Genomic DNA, 20,960 nt, shown 5'->3' with positions numbered 1-20,960 from the left:
TTCGTTTACACTGCATCGCAATATTCTTCTCGCGGAGAATCTTTTCATCTTCCCAATGAAACCGTATCGCTCGAGCGAATGTTTCAGATCGAAAAAAGAACCGCCAATGAATTATTCACGTGTAATGATTTATGGTGATTTGCGAAGAGTGTAGGAAACAATTTTTGTGATATATAGTCCCAGAACGGAAGCACATTCCGACGTTTTCTACACGTGCTAAATGATTATCATTTTTCTCTTTGTCATGTAGCGAATCTGCGTGTCTGGCAACAGGCAACGGGTTGTAGGCTGTGTGTGTACAGAGTTGATATTTTTGAGAGAACGGTGTTTAATTATTCAGCCTCGCCTCGGAGGGGGTGCAAATTGCCGTTTAGCGAGCTACGCTCACAGGCACATCGCTGCACTCATTCGCTGGCCAAAGTGAGACAAATTTAAAATTCATTCATATTATCTCGTTGGCAATCAGCGCTCTGTTCACTCCTGAGGTGAGCGACAGCTACTTGCAGAGTCGGTAGAACGAGGATAAAGCGCTAAAACCGTTCGGTGTAATTCAATTTCAAGACCTACAAATAGATTCATTTATTAGGAAAAATTGTTCTTGTACCGACCTTGGAGAATAAATTTTGGCAGAAAATTATGTCTGTTATGGTTAAAGGATTTCGAAGAAATTAAAAAAATTACCATAAAAGGCAAATTATCGGCATGAGAGTTTCTCCGAAATGTCGATAAATTTATTATTTGACAAACGTCATAATTGTATCAAATTCACGGTAAAGTATTGGTCTAAAACATTTCAAAAGTCAGAAAAGAAAAGGATAAAAATGATAATCTAGAAAGGAAAATCACCAATTGGATGAATTCAACGCCACTCTCCAACGACTCGGAGCTATAGGGCTGGATTTTATCAAAATTAGAGGTGCGCAGCCGAAAATTGTTAGTTACACGGCGGAAATGGTGAATTTTATATAAAACGAATCCACGCTATTTGGTCTGCATTTAACCATTAGCTGCGGCGTACACCGCAGGAAAACCATTAACGATCGTACAGACTCGATTTGGCACACCAATAATTTATGAGTATCGCTATCAACGACAGGAAGTAGGAAAAGAGCGGTGGAACGTTTTCCTGTTTATCTCGCAGCTAATGCAATTAATAAATCACGGCGTACCCGCGAATGCCGGTGATTGAAGCAGGAAAAAAGCTTCGCGGATAATTAATACTTCTATATTTATTTATAATTAATTGATCGCGCTATGTTCTTGGGCGATGCGAATACGGTGGAAATGTCGCGCTTTCGGGAAATTAGGCGCAGTTTGGACAGCTGTTTTTTTTTTTTGCGGTGGTACGAAATATACACGAACACGAAGGAATAACACATTTTATTACGCGAATGGAATTGAGACAGACCTCGCCTTCATCCTCGATACGTTATTTTTCCCAAAAGTGAAGTTTCGCTTTTTACACCGAAAATAAAAATATCTTGGAAATGGCAAAGGTGCGTGGGGCATGGAATATTCACGTCCCTTGGTTCGATCACAACCTGTTGACCGAGCAAAAAGGAAGCCTCGTACCAGAATTCTACATATTCAGATATCGATGAAGCAAGAAATTTCTATCGATTCGTACGCGCGGAGTGTAATAACCCTGGCAAACAGCTCCAAGCTTTACATGTATATTCCGTGTACATATTTGTCAAGCGTCAAAAATTCCGGAGTTGTTGAGTCGAGCAAAACTCAGACGAGTCAAGTGAATATCTACTTATGCATACATTATTTACCAATACCGAACAGAACTTTATACTTTATTATACCCTGCAGGTACATCTCAGTCGTTCAGAAATGCTGCAACTACGGGGGACAGGAAACGGAATGAATACTAAAACCATCATTAATAAACTATCGCGTAGTTTACTTCCGCACAAGTTTGCATGTAGTTGAGAATCAGAAGTATTTTCTTTCGAGGTAAAACATGAGCAATAACGACAGTCGTTAAACATAAAATTCAAATGCAAAACACGTGAACGAACTACAAGTTTCTGGTAATTATTTCAGTGGGAAAAAACAATTGAAATTCGTTTGGATGAATTTTTAAACAATAAATGATTGCGATATCGGCGGTTGGCAAAAATGTAAATTCGGATTTCTGGACAAACCTTAAGCTATTGCCTTTACCAAATGTACTTCGGTTGAGATAATTTTTTTTCAAGCTTAGCGGTTGATCAGCGGTGAAGTGGTTGTTTAATTAAACTTGAACATTTTGAACAAGGATCAGATTTCCCGGTGCCCGGGGATATTGAACCAACAAGATGATCTAATCGCTGTGCGTAACCTCGTAATTAATTCCGACATGCCTGGCGAGGTCGTGGGTGATATTGAAACGACAATTCCCAAATTGCAGAACACCGGCCGCCCGCCGCGAACGCTGGGGTGAATTTTAACGAAATGCGATCGCGTGATAACAAATGTGTGGTCACGCGTGCCCGGTTAATTGAAAAATAACATCTGCGGGTAAATTCAGTTGCAAGATGGTGCTGATTTAAAGTAAACGGCACGTGTGTGGTAGCTTGGTTGAAAAGGAAGAACTTTTTTCAACGTTATTAATTCGAATTTGTATCTTTCAACAATTGTCCTCTCGCATTTAATGATATGCACATCCGCATATCATTTATTAGACGGCTTTGCCCGTCTTGCGTGGCTTCCCATCGGAAGCAAAAGAATCCAAAATGTGAAAATTCATCAGCTACGTACATTCTTACACACGGTGCTTAAGAGTTGGAAATTTCTATTCGTTATTAATTCCGGCTGTTAAACCCGGAGCTGGAGAAATTTTTAACTCTGCATCTGATTCCCGCTAGTGGTAATAAAAATTTTATGTCTCATATTTACAGGACAATTTTGCCAAAATATATATCGTTACAATAGAAACGGTTTAAATATTTTCAGTTTCGCAAGGAAATGTGGTACGAGTAGCTATATTCAATGTGATTTATAAAGTTTTTATTACTACATTCTCTAGTTTTTTTACTGTCTTTCACTGCCTTTCTTCAGTTTGGTGATTGGGTTTCAAGATCAATCTATCGCTGTACAAACGTCAAATTATTGCAATAGTTATAGAAAAAGATAATACAAGTGAACATAAATAAGAAGAAAAAAAATTGAGTTCCTTACTGGATTTCCTGGTTACAGCTACAAAACGCATCTACATTTTTGAGCCATGACGTTATTTTTCGGTCATGGTGAAGAATGGAAATATTTGAGAACTGTACAATAACCACATGTATAGAAATTACTCTCAGTAAATTTACAAGGGTTATTTAGAAATCCACACCGGAAAATCAGTTTTCCAAAACAATATCGTTATTCTTTGAACTTTTTCATTCACGTTGGACATTTCTGACGCCCGTCTCGTTTTTCTGTGGGTTAAAACGTCCTGGAAACTTGCGGTGTGCCTTTTGAACTCAGTGTCGCTAATTTGAGCTGAATTTTTGCGAGAAAATGCAATGCGAAATGACAAGGTAAGGACTCTGTTGCTGAATTGTTAATTCTGAGTGAAATTTTATTGAACAGCCTGGATTTCATCGACGTGGAAAATGGAAGAAATTCGTCGACGGAGCGTGATCGGTTTTATACGTACGTATCGGAGAGAAATGAAATGTCGAACGAATAAATCATTTGTATGTGATACATGTACGTGCACGGTAGGTAAAACCTATCTCGCGTTGGCCGTTTGACGTTGAAGTCAAGCGATTGACCGTTTATATAGAAAAAGAAAGAAATAGAACACAAAAAAGCATGCAGAATGCGAATAAAGTAACGATTAAAAATGGAAAAACGAGGAATGTAGCTTCATGTTCGCCAACGTTCCCTCTGGAATTATATCACCAAGCTAATCTAGCCGTAGGTAAATTGTAGTCTGTTTAATCTGACCCAAGTTCTCAATAGCCTGTGAAACGTTAGTATAGAGAGAGATCAGAACACATGGTCGCGGTGCGTATTAATGGACAATCGATCCAACAAATACCGATGCCCAGATAAATTTGAGCATCGATATAAGTATGATGGAACTTCCACCCCAATCTGTACATCAGCGTAGTTTCACAACACAGTAGATTCAAGTGATCGAAACGTCGATTTCAATTCTAATACATTAAATATCATCAAGCTGACGCGTGACGGGTCAATAGAACCGATTTCAATCAGTCGGTATTGGTAATACGTAACATTTACTATCCGTCACGGGTGTAATCTGATATTATAAATTAATGATAAGCTGCATATGCGAGTGTAACATTCGAACCGAGAACAAGATGGCTGTGAATGAATATTTGAAAAATTACTCCTGACAAACCCACTCGTATACATACACATCCGTTTTATCAGCTTTAACATAACTGTAATAGAAAAGCAATAACCGTTCTCAAGTTGAATATTGCAAAAGTCACTACGGAAAGTTGTAACGTATATACGCCGTTATTGTCATTTTGTTGTTGAAAAAATTACCTGTTTCACCGTTGTAATTGATGTCTTCGCCATCTTCGCGTCTCCACATAACATAGGGTTCGGGATAGCCGACCGCTTTGCAGTTCAAAGTGACGTTCGAAGCTTCGCGAACGACCATATCCGTGCTGGTCTCCTTATCGACGATCGATGGCGGTACTGCAATGAGAAAAGAGGAAAGGAATAAGAAAGAGGGGCGGGGGGGAGGAGGGGAGGCGGCGCTTTGATAGTATATGAAAAGGACTTGTTTATTTCTTTATTTTTTTACCTGCTACAAAAAGATTTTTTTTTACATGTACTCTCTCTCGTTGATTTCGTCTGCTGTTTTCTTTCCATCTCTGACAGAGCGGAATCTCCCACCGTACCATACACGCATCTGGCATATATATAGATATATATATATATATGGATAAATGTATGCGTGTGTATAATGTATATAGTATATAGAGTAGAGGCAAATGTATGTATATACTTGATATTTCTCTTTTGTGCTTTATTCAAATTCGACACTTGACATCACCGATTGGCAGTCGGTCGGGCGTAAGATGATGCGGCGGCAGGGGGGAATCAAAAATGCTTATCGTGTAAGAAGAAAGCGGGGAAGAATCTAAGCGCGACACAGACAGGGACTCGAAAGAGTTTTCTCGGTTTTGTGTTTTTCTCATTTTCTTCTTCTTCTTATTCTACCTCTTTTCATTATTATCCTCAGCCCTCCCTTACCTCGCGGAAACCTCTCTCGTCTCTCGGTGGGACGTGAAATTTATGCGGAAATCAACTTACCCACCACCTGAAGGTAGCCTTGACGACTTCGCATCGGGTCCGTATTCACTTGACACATGTACCAGCCTCGGTCAACTTCTTGGACATTTTTTATCTGTAAGTACCAGGATCTGTGGTCGTTGTACGACAGTGAAATCCGTGAATTCTGCGTTATCACATTGTGATGGATCGACAAAATTGTCTGCGTATCGACCCTGACCCACGCCACCTGCAACAAACGAATTGACGAAACGTTATACGCCTGCAGGATTCATTCCTATTCCGACAGTTCTGCTGCATTCGTGTGATGCAGTAGCCGCGGCGAATGGAATAACTATCGGTTTGCACGCTGCTGTTACATATTATTTTTTGAAATTTGTAGGAAAACATCGACAGTCAAAAAGTTTGTTCAACCTGTAAAAATAACCATTCGAAAAATGAACGATATTCCGAACAATTTCAAACTGCTTCATTCAACTTCCGGTATTACTGCAGTATCAACGATGCTGGATATAAAGGGTTTTTTTGGAACGCTATCGTATTTTACACGGTCGAAAAAGTCAGTGTCTCGTTTTTCAGTAGAAAATAACGTGTCTTGTGTCCTTTAAAAGTAATGCTGCATACACATGTGTATATTGGGTGTGGATTTACCTTGTAGTTGCGTAAATTGTCGACAACGCAAGGGAGCAAAGCATCGCGTCCAATTGTTACGGTCACATTGGGTATTGGCTCAGCGAATCTTGGAAACTGGACTTCTGCAAACAGAGAAAATTCACGCGACGTGTTAGACGATCATGTGACATATGTGCCTAAATGCTGTCGGGGAAGAAGCGCGAGAGAAATAAAAAAAAAAAGGAGTAAAAGAAAGAATATTAATATTGGAGTGGATCGTTATCCGTAGCACGCAGGAACGTCGTTCACACGTGAAACGGCATCGGCCATCACCGCGTCTAGCTTTCTGTGACGATAAATATTTAGTATAGGTGGTATTTCGAGAATATATCGCGTTGACATCGGGCTTTCAACTCGGTACACACATTAAGGAGTAAAGGAACCGTATCGATTTTGGGCGAAATCGATTCACCGGAAGTATTCGAACGAATCATTTCACACTCGAGAGAAGTACGTTTCTCTTTGATCGACGCGGCGTCAGGAAAACAAGGATAAACATTCCCCGTCGTGTACGCGTGTAAGCCGTATTGTTATTTATCAAAACGCCTTTAAACTACTCATCTAAATCACATGTACAATCTGGTTAAAATGTGTCGAATTGAATTTTACACAAATATAAAAGTTGCTGAAATAAACGATTACTCAAAAGCTGTTGCTGAGACTGGCTGAATTGACAATTACCATGAATGATTTCGGCTTCAACAATATTTACTCCAGACTCGAGAAATTTCGATAATTTACTTGTATGAAAAAAATTAATTATGAGACATAAAAAAATGCGCGAACAATGTACCGGCATTGAAAGCCGTGGCAGAATCATGCTGTTGATACCTAACTGGAATTTTTTCCATGAAACTTCATGTCTTTCACATTTTTTTCCACAATCAAATAGTCACTTTCGATTTGAAATATCCAACTCCAGTAGCTCCCGTTGCATTTTGCTGTAAATCGTTTCGGACAAAACCGTAGGGTTGACAAATTTTAATTACACACTCGACTGTTTCAAATTATTGCAAAAGCGCTTACCGACTTTCTTCGAACGCGTCATCTGGCATTCCAGGCATGAAGTTTTTCAGCAATTAATCAGCGTGTCATTATTCCCATCCTCGTCAGCATATCCAACGTTCTCTGTGCTCGGCTTGGGGATCCAATACTAATCAATTTCAAACCGATATTTCAATCGCTGCAGCCTGAACGGCAATATAACTTTACGTCAGCTTGCAATACTAGTTTGTGCATGAATGAAAAATGAAGAGATCCGGATGCTCTTCCAAATTACTAGCCAATATTTCAATCTGTTACCGAAGAGCGCCGGCAACGCAACGTGGATGCGGAGTATACACCTACATTCCGTTCAGCTATTGTCGGAATATTTTTCCCCGCGTGGTTCTCCGCTCGCCGGGAGGAACGGAGGGAGAATGGGAAGGGTACGTAATGGCAAACGGAAAGGTATAACAGAAAATATTTCACTTTCTCGTAGCTATCCCTCCTGAATATTCACCCAATAAAGAACGCCTACTGCAGCAGTCTCTGCCTGCGGATACACTCACGCGAACACAAATACCGAATGCAAATTGCCCCGCACTCTCTACTTCGTGGCGATACGACGTATTACTCGGCATGCTTATGCCGGTGGTGTAATTAAGGAAGGATTCGAGCGGCGCGTCCTGCAGCTACCATGAAATACGAGCTGTAAATGTTGTTATGCTTGAGCCTTTCGTAAATTACGGAAAATTTAACTTCCAACGACAATGTAACAATTCATTTATTACAAGGGCACATGTGTGTATTCGATAAAATCCTGTCGTTGTATAATAGCTGACGTGGCTCATAAATTAAGCACGGATTGATTTGCGCGAATGTTAACTGTTGTTATACTTTTTGAAAACATTTTTAATTCTTAAGCAATTGTTGGTTCCGTAAAATACTCGCACCGCTTGTGTGCTTTTTCAAATAATTAATTACCGAACTCTTTCGGAATATTAAGCTGAACTCGAACCGTAATAATACTGACAAGAAAAATGTTATTTCAATTCACTGACTCTCTGATTACTTGATGAAATACATCACTTGACATAAGGAAAGTTTGTACATTTGTTTGCTCGAGATTACGCAGTTGTGCGTGTGCAGACAAATATTAGGTACGCGCCGATCGAGATCCTGTTATCCTAAACAAGTATACGCGTAACCTCTCGCTTGAAATAATAATTGAAATACGGTAAATCAGTGAATATCATACCGACAACTTCGGGGTGAAATTGATATATAATCGTGCAGCATCGTTAGGGAAGAATCGCATGGCGTCGTATCCGTTATACAGAGAACAGGAAGCTTTCAATTGTACTCAAAAACGTACGTCTCGTTAGTTCAACGTCAAAGCGACGACGTCATTGAAATGACATGTGCCGCACACAATTGGCACGGCAGCTGGGGATGAAAACTGAAAAAGACTGTCCGAAGGCTGAGTCATGAACGAGGTATAAAACGCCAAGCTCGGCGTAAAGTCGAAATCTTCATACACGCGCTGGATTAGATTTCTTCTTCCGTGTTTCGTAACAATAGAAATGAGAATCGGGAAGGAAGAGATGCTGCAGTAACGAACCTTCTACTCATAAACGTTATTATAATTTACTATTCAATGCAACATTTGTATTGAACCAAAGTCAACCGCGGTGACGAACGTTATCTGAAAGTTTCAACTGAGAAGAGTGTTCAATAACGCATGGATTCATAAAAAGCGGGGTTGGCGAGGGGATAGTGGGACGACACAGGACACGCAGCCATTCCGCTTCGAAATTACCGCCTCTTGGCACCGTTTCCGAAACCTTATCGCGCTCGTTCTGCTCGAGGTTGTCGCAAACTATCGATTTCCCCGTCTTATCATCGAGACGCCAGCAGTCAGATACCGTCCTGAGCTTTCTGAGTTATCGAGACCCGGTTACGTGGACCAGTAAGCTCGAAGCACACACCGCGTAAAACCCGAACTGTTCGCTAATTTGGCGAAAAAAGAAACCAGTGAATTCGCAAAGGTCGGATCGCTTTTTTGTTCCGCTGCAAAATTTCTGTTTACGTATGATTCACCGGAGCTTTCTGACAATGGATTCGCCTTAAATGGAGCATTGGTGTAAATTGACTGTAATATTGCCAATCTAATCCCGAAACGCTTGATGCGATGCTGGGATAAATATTACGTTGCATATAAAGTGCGTTGAACAGAATTTTGCACATTTATTATCAATTTTATTTACATACGGTTCAGAATTGAATATAAAATAGAATTTATAGTGAATTCAACTGCAAATTCGACTATGGATAATTATGTTCGTCTGGCATGCTCTGTGATGAATTTTATTATTATTATCACAATTTAGCAAGAACTGTTGTCGAAGTCACCGATGAAAGTGGATCTATAAGAAAGAGAATAGCGAGCCTAAGCTTTAATTCGCGCGTTATTCTTTAGAGCCGCGTTTATTTGCGAGGGATGAAATTGAACTCTTTAACGCATACCACGAATACATACCAACTGGAAAAATGTAATTTCTCCGTAAGCTTAGCTTGTCTGCGTTTACGAACAGCGTGCGGGGAAATGGAAAGCGCGCGATTCTTTAAGACTCGGAGCCACTGCAGAGTGAAAGTGAGAGCCTTGAAAAGTGTAAGTGAGAACGAGGGGCGCCAGGGGCCAACGTTTTTATGACCCTCCTTGAAAAAAAGCGAAAAGTAAAAAAGGTATTTACGTTTCAACCGCCAAATTTCCTCACATATTTTTCCCTTGAGCAAAAAACTCACTCTCTGCCAGTGCTCAAGACGTTCATACCCAACCAAGTCAGTTCACCCATTCCGCTTATTACATCTCCTTTGCACTTATACAATGTGAAACACACCCTTCGACGGCAGAAATTATATTTTCGACAAATTAATACCGTAGCTATCCGACAAGTGATCCTGATTATCACTGTATTTTGAAAGACCATTTCTTATTCCAGTCCAACGACATTGGAATTTGTTTAAATTTTATCATTTTTAAACGTATGAAAACGTATGCGGTGATCCTTGCAGCAATCGAACGATTATTCGACACGTGTCATTCATTCGCTTTATACCAGTATTCGGCCTTGCATCGACGTTTATGCGAGATGCGACCTAGAGTGGTGAAATGATTCTGAATAAGGGAGACGGAATGATGTATGGAGCAGGCGAGGTTTGGGTAAAAAAGTCAGAGGAAACGAGCGGCTTTTTCTTTAACCATTACTTTCAGGGAACACTATTTTTCAAACTTATGCAAATTCTTGGGTAGAATTTATACCCGTGCGTCTTTTACAGGTAACTTGTTAAAATAGGCAAAATGACAAACGATAAAGCATATTTCGTGGGGCATATGTATGCAGAGCTATTATAATACAGACGTTACGAAATAGGCTGCGAGAAAAATTCTAACCGATTAATCGCAAGTCGCGAAGAATTTTCTATTCAACGTAAATGTGAAACAATACTAATTATACATACCCGTATTTAAGTTTTAAATATATGTCAAACTACGTCTCTCGGACGCGATTTCAAAGGAAGGGTTGGAACAGCTTTGTAACACGTGAAAGAGAACCGACAGAACGGCTTGCCGAAAAGTGTTTCTGGTACGTTGTCAAATCGCGCGTTACGCAAAATGTCGGTAGCCGGCGATTTGCCGAAATTTACGTCCCGAAAATTAAAGGCTTGAGATTCCTCGCCGAATATCAATTGCCGGAAGAGTGTCCGCCCTCTTGCGTATTTTCCACCGTCGGCGCCGCCTCGCCGCTTCCCTTAATAGGAAACGAAGAGTAATTCTTGCAGCGTTTCTTTCACCGGGCTGATGATCGCCCGCTGACAAATGACAAATCTGCCGTAGCGATTCTCCGGGTTAAATATACCGTGTTTAATAACTTCTGCACAATAGCAAACACGTGACGTATCGCGTGCGTGCTGAGTGAAATTGTCTGGTTTCTATATCCCATCGCATTAATTATTCCGTACCTGTACATGTACATGTTAAGTATATAACGAGTATTCGCGGGCTTTCTCGCGAGACAAATGACGATAAAAAAGCTCCACGTTGTCTCGATGATTGTTGTTACTATTGCCGCTGCCCCTGCTACTATCCCAAAAGCTTTCTTGCGACTCGTTTTGTACGTATATCGCCCGCAAACGACGCCCAACTCGCAAAGCAATTAAACGGCAATAAGCCGAGTATATTAGAGGGGGGGGGGGGGAGGAGGTTTATTATATACTTTCTACTTCTTTGGCTGGTGTGCTGTACGTTTGTAGTTGAACATAGTCGCGGAAATGATTTGGTATAAAAAAAACCGTAGCCTTGCATTGAATTATTTCCACTACTTTTTAGCCCGATGAAAACAAGCCATTCAAACTTTTCGTCCTCTTCTCGTTTCTATAGATTCTCGACGTGTCGCGTCTCGTGAAAATACCCGTCAAGCAAGGTCATGGGTTTCTTTTCCCTTTCGTATCAACCCCCCGTTTTCGACGTGATTATTGGGCAAGTTTTAAAGAAATTAACTCGGAAGAAACGGTGACTAAAGGTCTGCGCGTGATTATAATTGGCCCCCAAGTTACCAGCTGATGCAGAGGAGACAAAAGATTGCCAGTACATTTAACGAATAATATTCATTCGTGGTAACTAATTTTGTAAAACAAAAGAACCAATTAAAGCAACGAGGAGTAGAGGACCGCGAAGCGGAAAAGTTTTGCATGAAATAATAAGAGAAAAAAAATGACCACTATTAAAGCGGACCGTAAAAGGAACCATGAAACAATTGCGCCTTTTACTAATTCAATCTTATAACCCACCTGCGGGCTGTTTGCAGCATAGAACAATTCGCCGGAATATTATAGCGAGGAGCCGAATGGCTGGCTGGATATTCCACATCTCTTGTCCGTACTGCTAGAGGTGCCCCACCATTACGAACAGATACTTTGATTGATGGATCGACATTGTGCGGAGAAATTCATCCACTTATAATTGATATCGCAGCTGTGACCTAGCTACATTTGATCGAGATATCGGGAGGGTGAATTCAATCAGCGGATGGAAACGATACGGTTACTCTCAAGTGTTTATCATCGTTTATACCACTGCGCATGATGTAACATCGAACGGTGGCCTGCAATTTAGCCTTCATTATTGTTATTACTATCGCGGATATTCGCGTGCACACATGTCGCACAGACTTGGATGTAGGAGCCGAATATAAGGACGCATGTATGTGCTAGGCGAAGTACACATATGTACCTACGCGTGGATTTTCCTGATATTGTCTCTCCCCTGTTCGGCTGATGCTCAAATTTCCACTCTTTTACCGCTGCCTAAAGTGGCCTCTGCGCACTGCCAATTTTCACCAACGTTTTTCATATACCTACCCGCTTATTCCACCTTATATACCTTAGGAGGTATTTTTCTGTCAAAATGTAATACGTCTCCTGCCATGATGTGAAAATAGCGCTTGTTCCGTGTCCTTCGAATTTTTGACCTCTATTTCTTTTCTGTCTGTCAAATCTCGATTGGATAATTTTCACCTGCTCGATTCCCATTTTTGCAATCTCGCTTCTGATGAAATTTCTACGAAACACCGTTAATGGAAAAAATAATTGGGCAATTATCGCTGATCTTACTTGATCTTTGGACTCGGTGTAATTTCCGGCTTGTTAAATCCGCTCCGATTCTTCAATACGTGTGCGCAAAAGCTACGCTCGAGTGAGCCATAGGCGGAAAAATTTCCGATTTATCGTTTTTGTGCAGTTACAAGGCGATATGAATTATTCGTAATCGTGACCGCGGATAAATTGGCAAAAAGGCGGAGCGAGGCGAGATGCAAGAATCAGATATGAGTTTTCCGACAGCTAGACGGTAGACGGCGTTTTCACCGGCGCATCAATCTTTCATGGGTATCAAATTTAGCGGGGACGTGTCTCGAGACCGCCCCCAGCCTTCTCTATGTAAAGAACAGGCATCCTTGTGCTGTGCCAAAAAATTCCATCGCTCTATCTCGTGATTTTAAATAATCACATCCGCCGAAGGGGTGAAATATGATTTTAAAAACGGGTATAAAGTACTCGCAAAACTCGCTACCGTTTCTACGCAGGTTTCCTTGGTAGTGCGTCAGGTTATAATAACTCTTGGTACGATTGCAGCAAGTCAAATTAATCGCTTCTCGTGTGTCTCGTCATATACGTGTAGGTATATAAGGGTAGGTAGGGTAGGTACTGCATCATTGAGAAAGGCAGCTGCTTTCGCCTGAGGGAAACCGCGAGACGTGAATTAATTGTGTTTTTTTCCGGATGGGTATAACGACATTTAAAAAATATTTTTCCCGTGTTGCTTGGTGGAAGAATAAGATTAGATATCACTCAACGAGCGCAGAAAAATAACTATTTTTTTGGCATTGGCCTGTGAAGTAAGAAAAATTTGTATTTCAATTGCCTGACGCAATGCGCGTGATCGTTGAGTGAAAGAAACACACGACGAAAGGAACGCCAGACCTCCAGCTTTAGAATGTTCTTTCGAATCATACTCGAAAGTGAGTCTCAAAGTTATTCACGATTCGCGTCATTCACCCTGCACATGCCTGCCAATTTTACGAGTCCACCTGTGCCAGGTATACGATATGTACCGTATCATAACCATCCCCTTATGTTTCGCATATACGGGTATGAATTAGCGTTGGCGGAGACAGTCACGGGCAAAATAGATGTTATATAAAATTATATATAGTATAAACGAAGGAATCATCCCTGGAAAACCGCCCTTTAAGCTTTCCATCTGTATCCGGATATTCCGTGTCGAAGTCATTGTCGTGCCGGTTCGGGTTAAATTATGACAGCAGGTCGAACCGAGGAAGAAAAAAGCGGAATACGTAGTTCGGGGAAATTGTAGAACCGTTCAAGGAGGCGAACGGAGTTTTATCGTGGCGAACAGCTCTACGCACATGATGTTGAACACTCTCCGTATATATAGAGACGGCGTATTGATCGAGCCAGAGCAAATAAAGGGGCACTTAGAATCATTGCATGCCGAAACTCACTCTGCGGCAGGAGCCTACGCCCTCTCGCATAGACAAAGAGTCAGCAAAGAGAATTCTTAGATCGAGTAAAATGCTTGTTCCGGCTTTCAAATTATTACGCGTTACCATTCAAAAGTCGAGACCGCGAAAGCTATGCGCAATTTCCGATTTTCAGACTCGGTCCGGTGCCTAAAATATCCGCGTCGCGGTTTCACGAATATATATATGTCATGGCATAAATTATATACCTACACTTTAGCCTATTTCACCGCCATTTTGCCTACTATATTATTCATCGCGATCCAGATGACCGGAGCCGAATTTCACCGACTGACGCGTGTGTCCGATAAATCGATACCTCGCATCAATCGAGAAAGTAATCCCGTAACATTATCGAAGCTTTCTTATTCTTTCTTCTCTTACAGTGTATAATACGACGATACAGGCCATCTCTTCTCATGTATATATTGATCCTTTCTCTATCTACCGGGCGGGAAAGACGCTCGCCAAAACTTACAGGTATCTAAGGAAAGATCCGATAGAGGAAAGAATTATCACTTAGCAAAACTTGAGACGGTGAATTACTCTCTTGAGTGCAGCGGTATACGCGTGTCTCGAGTTATTTACGCTGGTTGTTACATCGTTGGTTGTACGGTGGGTAGAAAACGTTATAACTGTAGCCGTAGCTGTAATACGTAAGCGCGCAAACTACGCAGGAACCGTTTCGAAGTAGGTATACAGATAGGGCAATATCTGAACGAAAATTTGTCTCGCTGTATAAGCGATGACGGTCGAAGTGTTACCTAAATTTAATGTTACATGTATATTGTGTAGGTATATCTTGATTGCGATACGACTCGATTGCAGATGCTCACCATTGTTGAATTCCTCCGTTGCCAGCGTCAGATGAAGAGACGAGAGCTTTCCATGATAATCCGAATTTCTCGTCTGTCGTCCTGCGGAGGAGAAAAAAAATTTCACATATTTAGTATCGGAGGATTTGTTTCGTCAATTTTTGCATAGAATATACGGTCAATCAGCGCTCCTCATTCACTTCAAACTTAGACTTGGAATAAAATTTTTTTATTCGTTGACATAACACACTCACGTATGAAGTATAAGTATATTTTTTATACATTATGTCGGAGTATATTTACACTTTAGTCATGAACATTTTACGTCGAAGTATACCACTTGAGCTCTTGTTTGAGTTGAATGAAAATACCCTTGTCACATTGAAATTATCTTGTATGAAATTTTTGAAGCAGGGAATAATATGTAAAACTTGACAGACGTGAATAATTCGAAAATTTCGGATTAAGAATATTTTTTACCGCTATTTACAAGTGCGACAAAATTTAGGAAAAATAGTATGGCAATCTGTAAGTCACAACACGTAACGTTCATTTTTCCACCGTACTTTATAAAGCGGTTTGGGAAATACTGCGAGTTAAAAGTGACAATTTACGTTATAAGTGCCATTTTTCGATCGAATCCTGACGTGATGAAAGAAAACGGGTAACGCACCATCGTATTCAAGGTACCAGAATACGTTGGAAATACACTAACTGGTTCATTTAACATTTTCTCGTAAAATTTTGTAGCCCTGTGTAATCTGACCGCATAAGAAGAGCAACGGGTCTTCAGGTTGTAAAATAACAGGTGCTTCAACGGTTACGTCTGTACAAAAATGATGTATGCAAATGCGGCAATAAGTTCTCTCGCCGTTAAATCTCAGAAAAAAGTAACGTGTATATGGGATGTCTGAGGTATAAGAGAGCATATACACATTATGTACATAAACCATGGTTTAACGGAGAGACGAGCGGTTGTAAGCATCGAAATTTTCCACCCCGCCTGCACGCTGTAGATTATGACTCTAATCTTCATACCGCGATGTACTTGCCTTGGCTAGTGAATAATGTTTCAGCATGTCAGGTACAGAAATTCTAAAATAAATATTTAAACTGTTGCCGGAAGGGTTGTCCCGCTTTTTTACCCTTTATTTTTTGCACCGTTTTTACCGTTTTTCCGTTCGTTATTTCTTTTCTCTCGACTCGACTCCTTTTTTTTTTTTTTTTTTTTTTTTTTATCCCACCCTCTTCGCTAAATCAACCAAATTATCGGATACTCGTATCCACGCCTATACTGAAATACATGTTTATGTATACATATACAAGCCATAGTCATAATTGATCTTTTGCCTCTATTCGCGCTTTATCATGAAATATAACCTGAAAGTGAAACGTTTACTTTTATACCGTTTCGTTTATTTACTCTATTCCATAAACTCCGTGGCGCGTTTTGAAATTCAGCGTGAACCATCAACTCGGCATCGATTCACCGGCTCCGCATCTGCTCGCGAACTTTTCAGTCATTATATTCGTTTCGCGCAAACGTTGGCAACACGATCCGCAGTAGGAAGAAATTAGTTTCACCTTTTTCAGAGTGATTTATCACATTCGGGAATGATTTTTTAACGACTCGCAGTATCCCTCAGCGTTCAAATACAGCTGGGCGTCGTCTGCACCGTGAAAATTGCCAACCCTTTTTCTCCTCAAAGTACCTATATTATATACCCAGAGGCCCCTTTTCGAAATTAGCCTTGTAAGAGCTCGGAGTGAGAGCGAAAGAGAGAAGGCTTATTTACTTGACAAATACTAACTCGACTTGTTAGTCCACCCGGCTGTTATTCCCCCGGCGAAACATGCCGGTAAACGACCATCGAGCAGCTTGACGACCCGTTTACGTACCGCGTACTACGAACCATTTCAAGTCCTTAACAAGGCCTCGTTTAGCCGTCGCGTGGATCTTCTTCATCACCGACAGCGAAAAACCGCAGGGGAAGTTTCAGACGCCGGCAGGAGGGTGGAAATTGCACACGAGAAACGAAACTCGGTGCAGCAGGGTTATGGGCGACTGGTCCGAACCACGTGAATACTTAAAAGGAACGACGCGTTGTCCTCGAGGAATCCCGACGACATTTTCACACATGACACGATGCACCGTCACGCGCCACGGAAATGGCGACAATTTATCGTACGACCACGTCTGCGGACTTGACGTGCATGCAAGGATTTATTTGCATTAGCCCGATGGATTCTTTTGACGACAATCTGTGTAAGGACCCTTAAAATTTCTTTCAAGTATTCGTTGTATAATTTCTTTATTTCGGACCGGTAAATATATCGCGGCGATAATGCTGAAGGTGCTGAAGGGCATATACTTATTTTTGGCTTTAGAGAGCTATAAGCTAAAGCCAGAAAGGCGTATGATTAATTTTTTTCGTTGCCAATCGTTCCGTAAAGTTATTTTAAAGCTAATTATTGAAAAATAGTTTAAAAATCGCAAGAGCGTATATATTTTTGTTCAATGTTTAATTTTAAAATAAGTCTACGGAACGATTGGCAATGAAAAACAAAATTTATACGCCCTTTTGGCATTAGAACCCTGATACAATCACGACCTCTTTCACTCGAAGGTGTGATACGGATTACTATCGGCGAGCTATTCAGTTTTCCCCATTAATTTTCTCTGTATACCAGGTTCAGTACAAAATGAAATTGCGAATGAAGCCTTTGATATTTTAGTGTGAATAAGCTTATTCCTAGGCGCAGTTCTGTACCAAACTTTTTCACTGACTAGAAATTCTTTCGTGATAAAAAGATCGAAATCGTCCGGCATAAGAGAGACTGAGATAATTGCGTGAGAGACCTCCCGTATACTTTTACATTTTTTGTCCAGTATACCCGAAGCGTTCATCCCGTCCGTCGATGTCATCAATTTACTTTTTGCCATGCCGTCAAAAGGACCAGCTTAAGAACGCGTATCGCTCGTATTTTGCTGTAACCCAGAATGGCTTACCTACACAACTCAGAAGCCGAAATATGATTTCCGGAAAACTGTCGCAACGTAAGCTTTCTGCGATACATTCGAGCGGTAACGTCACTTACAAATTGATCTATGCGAGTCAAACACTTGAGAGGGAGGAAAGGCAGGCGTGCAGCAAGTTCCGAGAGTGCAAGAAAGGATGACTTTGTTTTTCCCGTTCTGCTTACACACATACAGTACCTGCTTTTATATCGTACATTTTGAATCGGTATTAGCCGATACTGCAGTGAAGCAATTGAAGAAAAAAATATTTTCGTACCCCACACAGAGTGTTTTCTATTTTTCAGATATTCGCGAAATTTTCCAACTGAATTATATTGCTTGCTCCGAGTCAAATTGTACGTACATATGTATAAACTGAGCTAGTAGGGTTAACTTTTAATAAAAGTTTCACCGTTATGGAATGCAGATATTTTTCTAACACAACGAAATCTCTCCGTTCTCCGTCTGTCGCTTATACTATCCGTGCAACTTCAATTTCTTTCCTTTGAACGGCTCCAGGATGGTATGTACACCTATATAATGCATGCATCTAATATAGGTATGCGTGCGCACGAACTCAGAAGATATTTACTCAGGCCAACGGCGGCTTATTGCCGCGAAGTAATATTCAAAACTGATACTTATACGTACATACATTATACCTGTGTACATATCCATGCATGTTGTACTTAATGCCGACGTGCGCTGAAAGTGCGATAGTTGTAACTAACAAGCGAGTACCCCTTCTCACTTATTATTACAATTCCCGACGCACGTGGATCGTGCATGATTGAAAAAATCTGCGTCGATTAGTATAAGTCATCCCAAATAATCGCACTACTCAGTATTCCCAATTACCTATTTCATCATTCGGTCGTGGAACGGGATTGATCGACATTGAACTCGAAGCTAATTGTTGTGGACGAGTGAGGTGAACAATTGGCATGCTCTGATGGAGAGTTACCATCTGCGCATACTCGTTTTTCAAGGAAATTCTAGTAGCAGAAAGAGACGCATTCGGGAAAGGGTGATGAAACTCTGGTTTGATCAGCACGTTCCAATCACCATTCGCGCGTTTCAGACACAACCCCGGAGTTTCCAGTTTCAAACAAACAGTCACCGATCACGTTTCAATGTTCGAATGACGTTAATTGCAAGCCCGAGCTTAATCGGCCGGGGTACTGCTAATTTTTTAGACAAAACTTATCGACCAAGTAAATAACCATTGTTATTGACCTGCTCTCTAAATTCGAATGAGTGAAAATTCACTGATAACCAGTTATAAGTATACCACTGGAAAAAATCAGTGCACATACTCTGACTGTTCAGTCACTTTTCACTGATGTTCCACTAATTTTTTCCAGCGGTATACTTATCATTGATTCACATTTAGACAGTGTGCTTGGACATTTTCAGAATGAGAATCATTCTCTCACGGTGTATAATCCACCTGTGCGTCCACATATTTGTACATAGGTATGTAACGTTTTATGTAAGGCATCCTGTGTGTATATATTTGGGCACGTAGATACCGCCGCATATTTGGACAGGGCAATATTCGGAGGGTAGGTTTGTAAATTTGATTTGAAAAGGACGAAAACAAAGGAAGAAAAAAAAAAGAATAACGGTTCGGAAGGTTGTTGGAGACATATGCCTTTTGACAAAAAAAAAAAAATTTCAACGACCCACCTTTACGGAATACCGCGAAATTTCAACGTTCACGTGAACACGTATCGGAAAATTTAATAATTCATTCACTTTCATCGAACTGTTCAAACCTTGTTATTTATTAGAACAACTGGATTCATTTTTTATTCGTTCTTTTTTTCCGCAGCGGCTCCGAGCTACATACGATTCGTTAAAACTTGATGGCAAAAGGGTTGAAACATGTTCTCGATAACACGAAGCCAGATTGCGTGTGAATTTGGAAGGGTGCATGACGCGTCGTAATTTATCCGAGACAAAGGAGGCCAGGGTGAATCGTAAAGCAAGTTAACAGCGGTTGGCGAGTTCTGAAGCAATAGATCTACTCGTTGAATTATGTAATCACTGAATAATTATTTGGGCAACAGCGCTGAATTAATTACACAAATTTTTCCACCGCTAATTTTACCAAGCGCCGTCATTAGTTAGCTACGCTAATTTATTCAGATTATGTACCACCCGCTCCGTGCTCTCTTCAATGTCTGACACCTACGCGGAAAACACTTTCACTCGTCTCGGAAGAATATTTATCTCAAAATTTACAGGATCCATTAATTTGGCTCTAACGATTTCTCACATACGACGTCTGAGAATTTCTGACACTTGTTATTTTTCTTTCAATCTCGAAAAATTGGTTCAAATACATCACGAAAATGATAGGATCGTTTTATTAGGTGGGTTGTGAAGTGACATCCGCTCTTCCATTTTCAAATCAATGCCGCAAAAGCAAACACATGCTGCCAGAGTTATCGCCTGATCGACACGTGGTTTTTCAGCAAAACTTGATGGAAAATAACGATCGTCGAGGGGGAATTAATCGAAAGGTTCGTTCGCGAATTTATCTCACCAGAAATGTTAACCATGACTTTTCATTACCACATTTTGCACTATGATCAAAACATTGCGGGTAGATAAATGTACGGACATTAATCCTGTGGTCACATGGACGACGCGAAGTGGATATACAGATGAAAATTTTTGCAGGAATGATAAAATAATTGCAGTGGCGGGTAGAGAAGAAATATATCCACTAGTTTTTGCTCGCGGGGGAGACGACCCGTGCATATTTCAAGTACGGTGCAGTTTGCGTTGCATACGGCGTGGCCGTAGGTACCTATATCGATTCATTCGACTCGTTGTATCACGGTAGGTATACAGGTCTGAAGATTGTTTCAAGAATCGATGCGGAGTCGTTTGAACACAGCTGGATTCGCTCTCTCCGCGGGGTGAAACGTAGGTAAATAACCGAGTTTCTCGCTGCTTGATTTATGGAGTATATTAAGATTGGATTCACCCGTATTCCCACGCGCGATCGAAGCTGTCAGTCAAGTTCACCATTAGGTAACACCGTTTCATGTTGCTGTCGTAAAAGAGAGGAACTTTGGATATGTTCGGAGCTATATCCGCGTTACA

General features: G+C 40.8%; 1 protein-coding gene across 2 annotated transcripts in view; it reads right to left on the bottom strand.

Annotated features, from left to right (window-relative positions):
• The window catches only part of LOC124214489 (lachesin), a 147,790-nt gene that overhangs the window by 18,163 nt on the left and 108,667 nt on the right, over window positions 1–20,960 (bottom strand). For both annotated transcript variants that reach the window (XM_046616790.2, XM_046616791.2), the window contains exons 2-5: window positions 14,846–14,926; window positions 5,908–6,011; window positions 5,278–5,485; window positions 4,501–4,656 (exon numbers count right to left, since the gene is read on the bottom strand). In XM_046616790.2, the coding sequence (XP_046472746.1) occupies window positions 4,501–4,656; window positions 5,278–5,485; window positions 5,908–6,011; window positions 14,846–14,926 (549 nt within the window). The remainder of the gene's footprint in view (window positions 1–4,500; window positions 4,657–5,277; window positions 5,486–5,907; window positions 6,012–14,845; window positions 14,927–20,960) is intronic.

This window comes from Neodiprion pinetum, chromosome 3, assembly GCF_021155775.2.
Source record: "Neodiprion pinetum isolate iyNeoPine1 chromosome 3, iyNeoPine1.2, whole genome shotgun sequence".
Lineage (NCBI taxonomy): Eukaryota > Metazoa > Arthropoda > Insecta > Hymenoptera > Diprionidae > Neodiprion > Neodiprion pinetum.
This window is presented reverse-complemented; position numbering and strand designations above follow the sequence as displayed.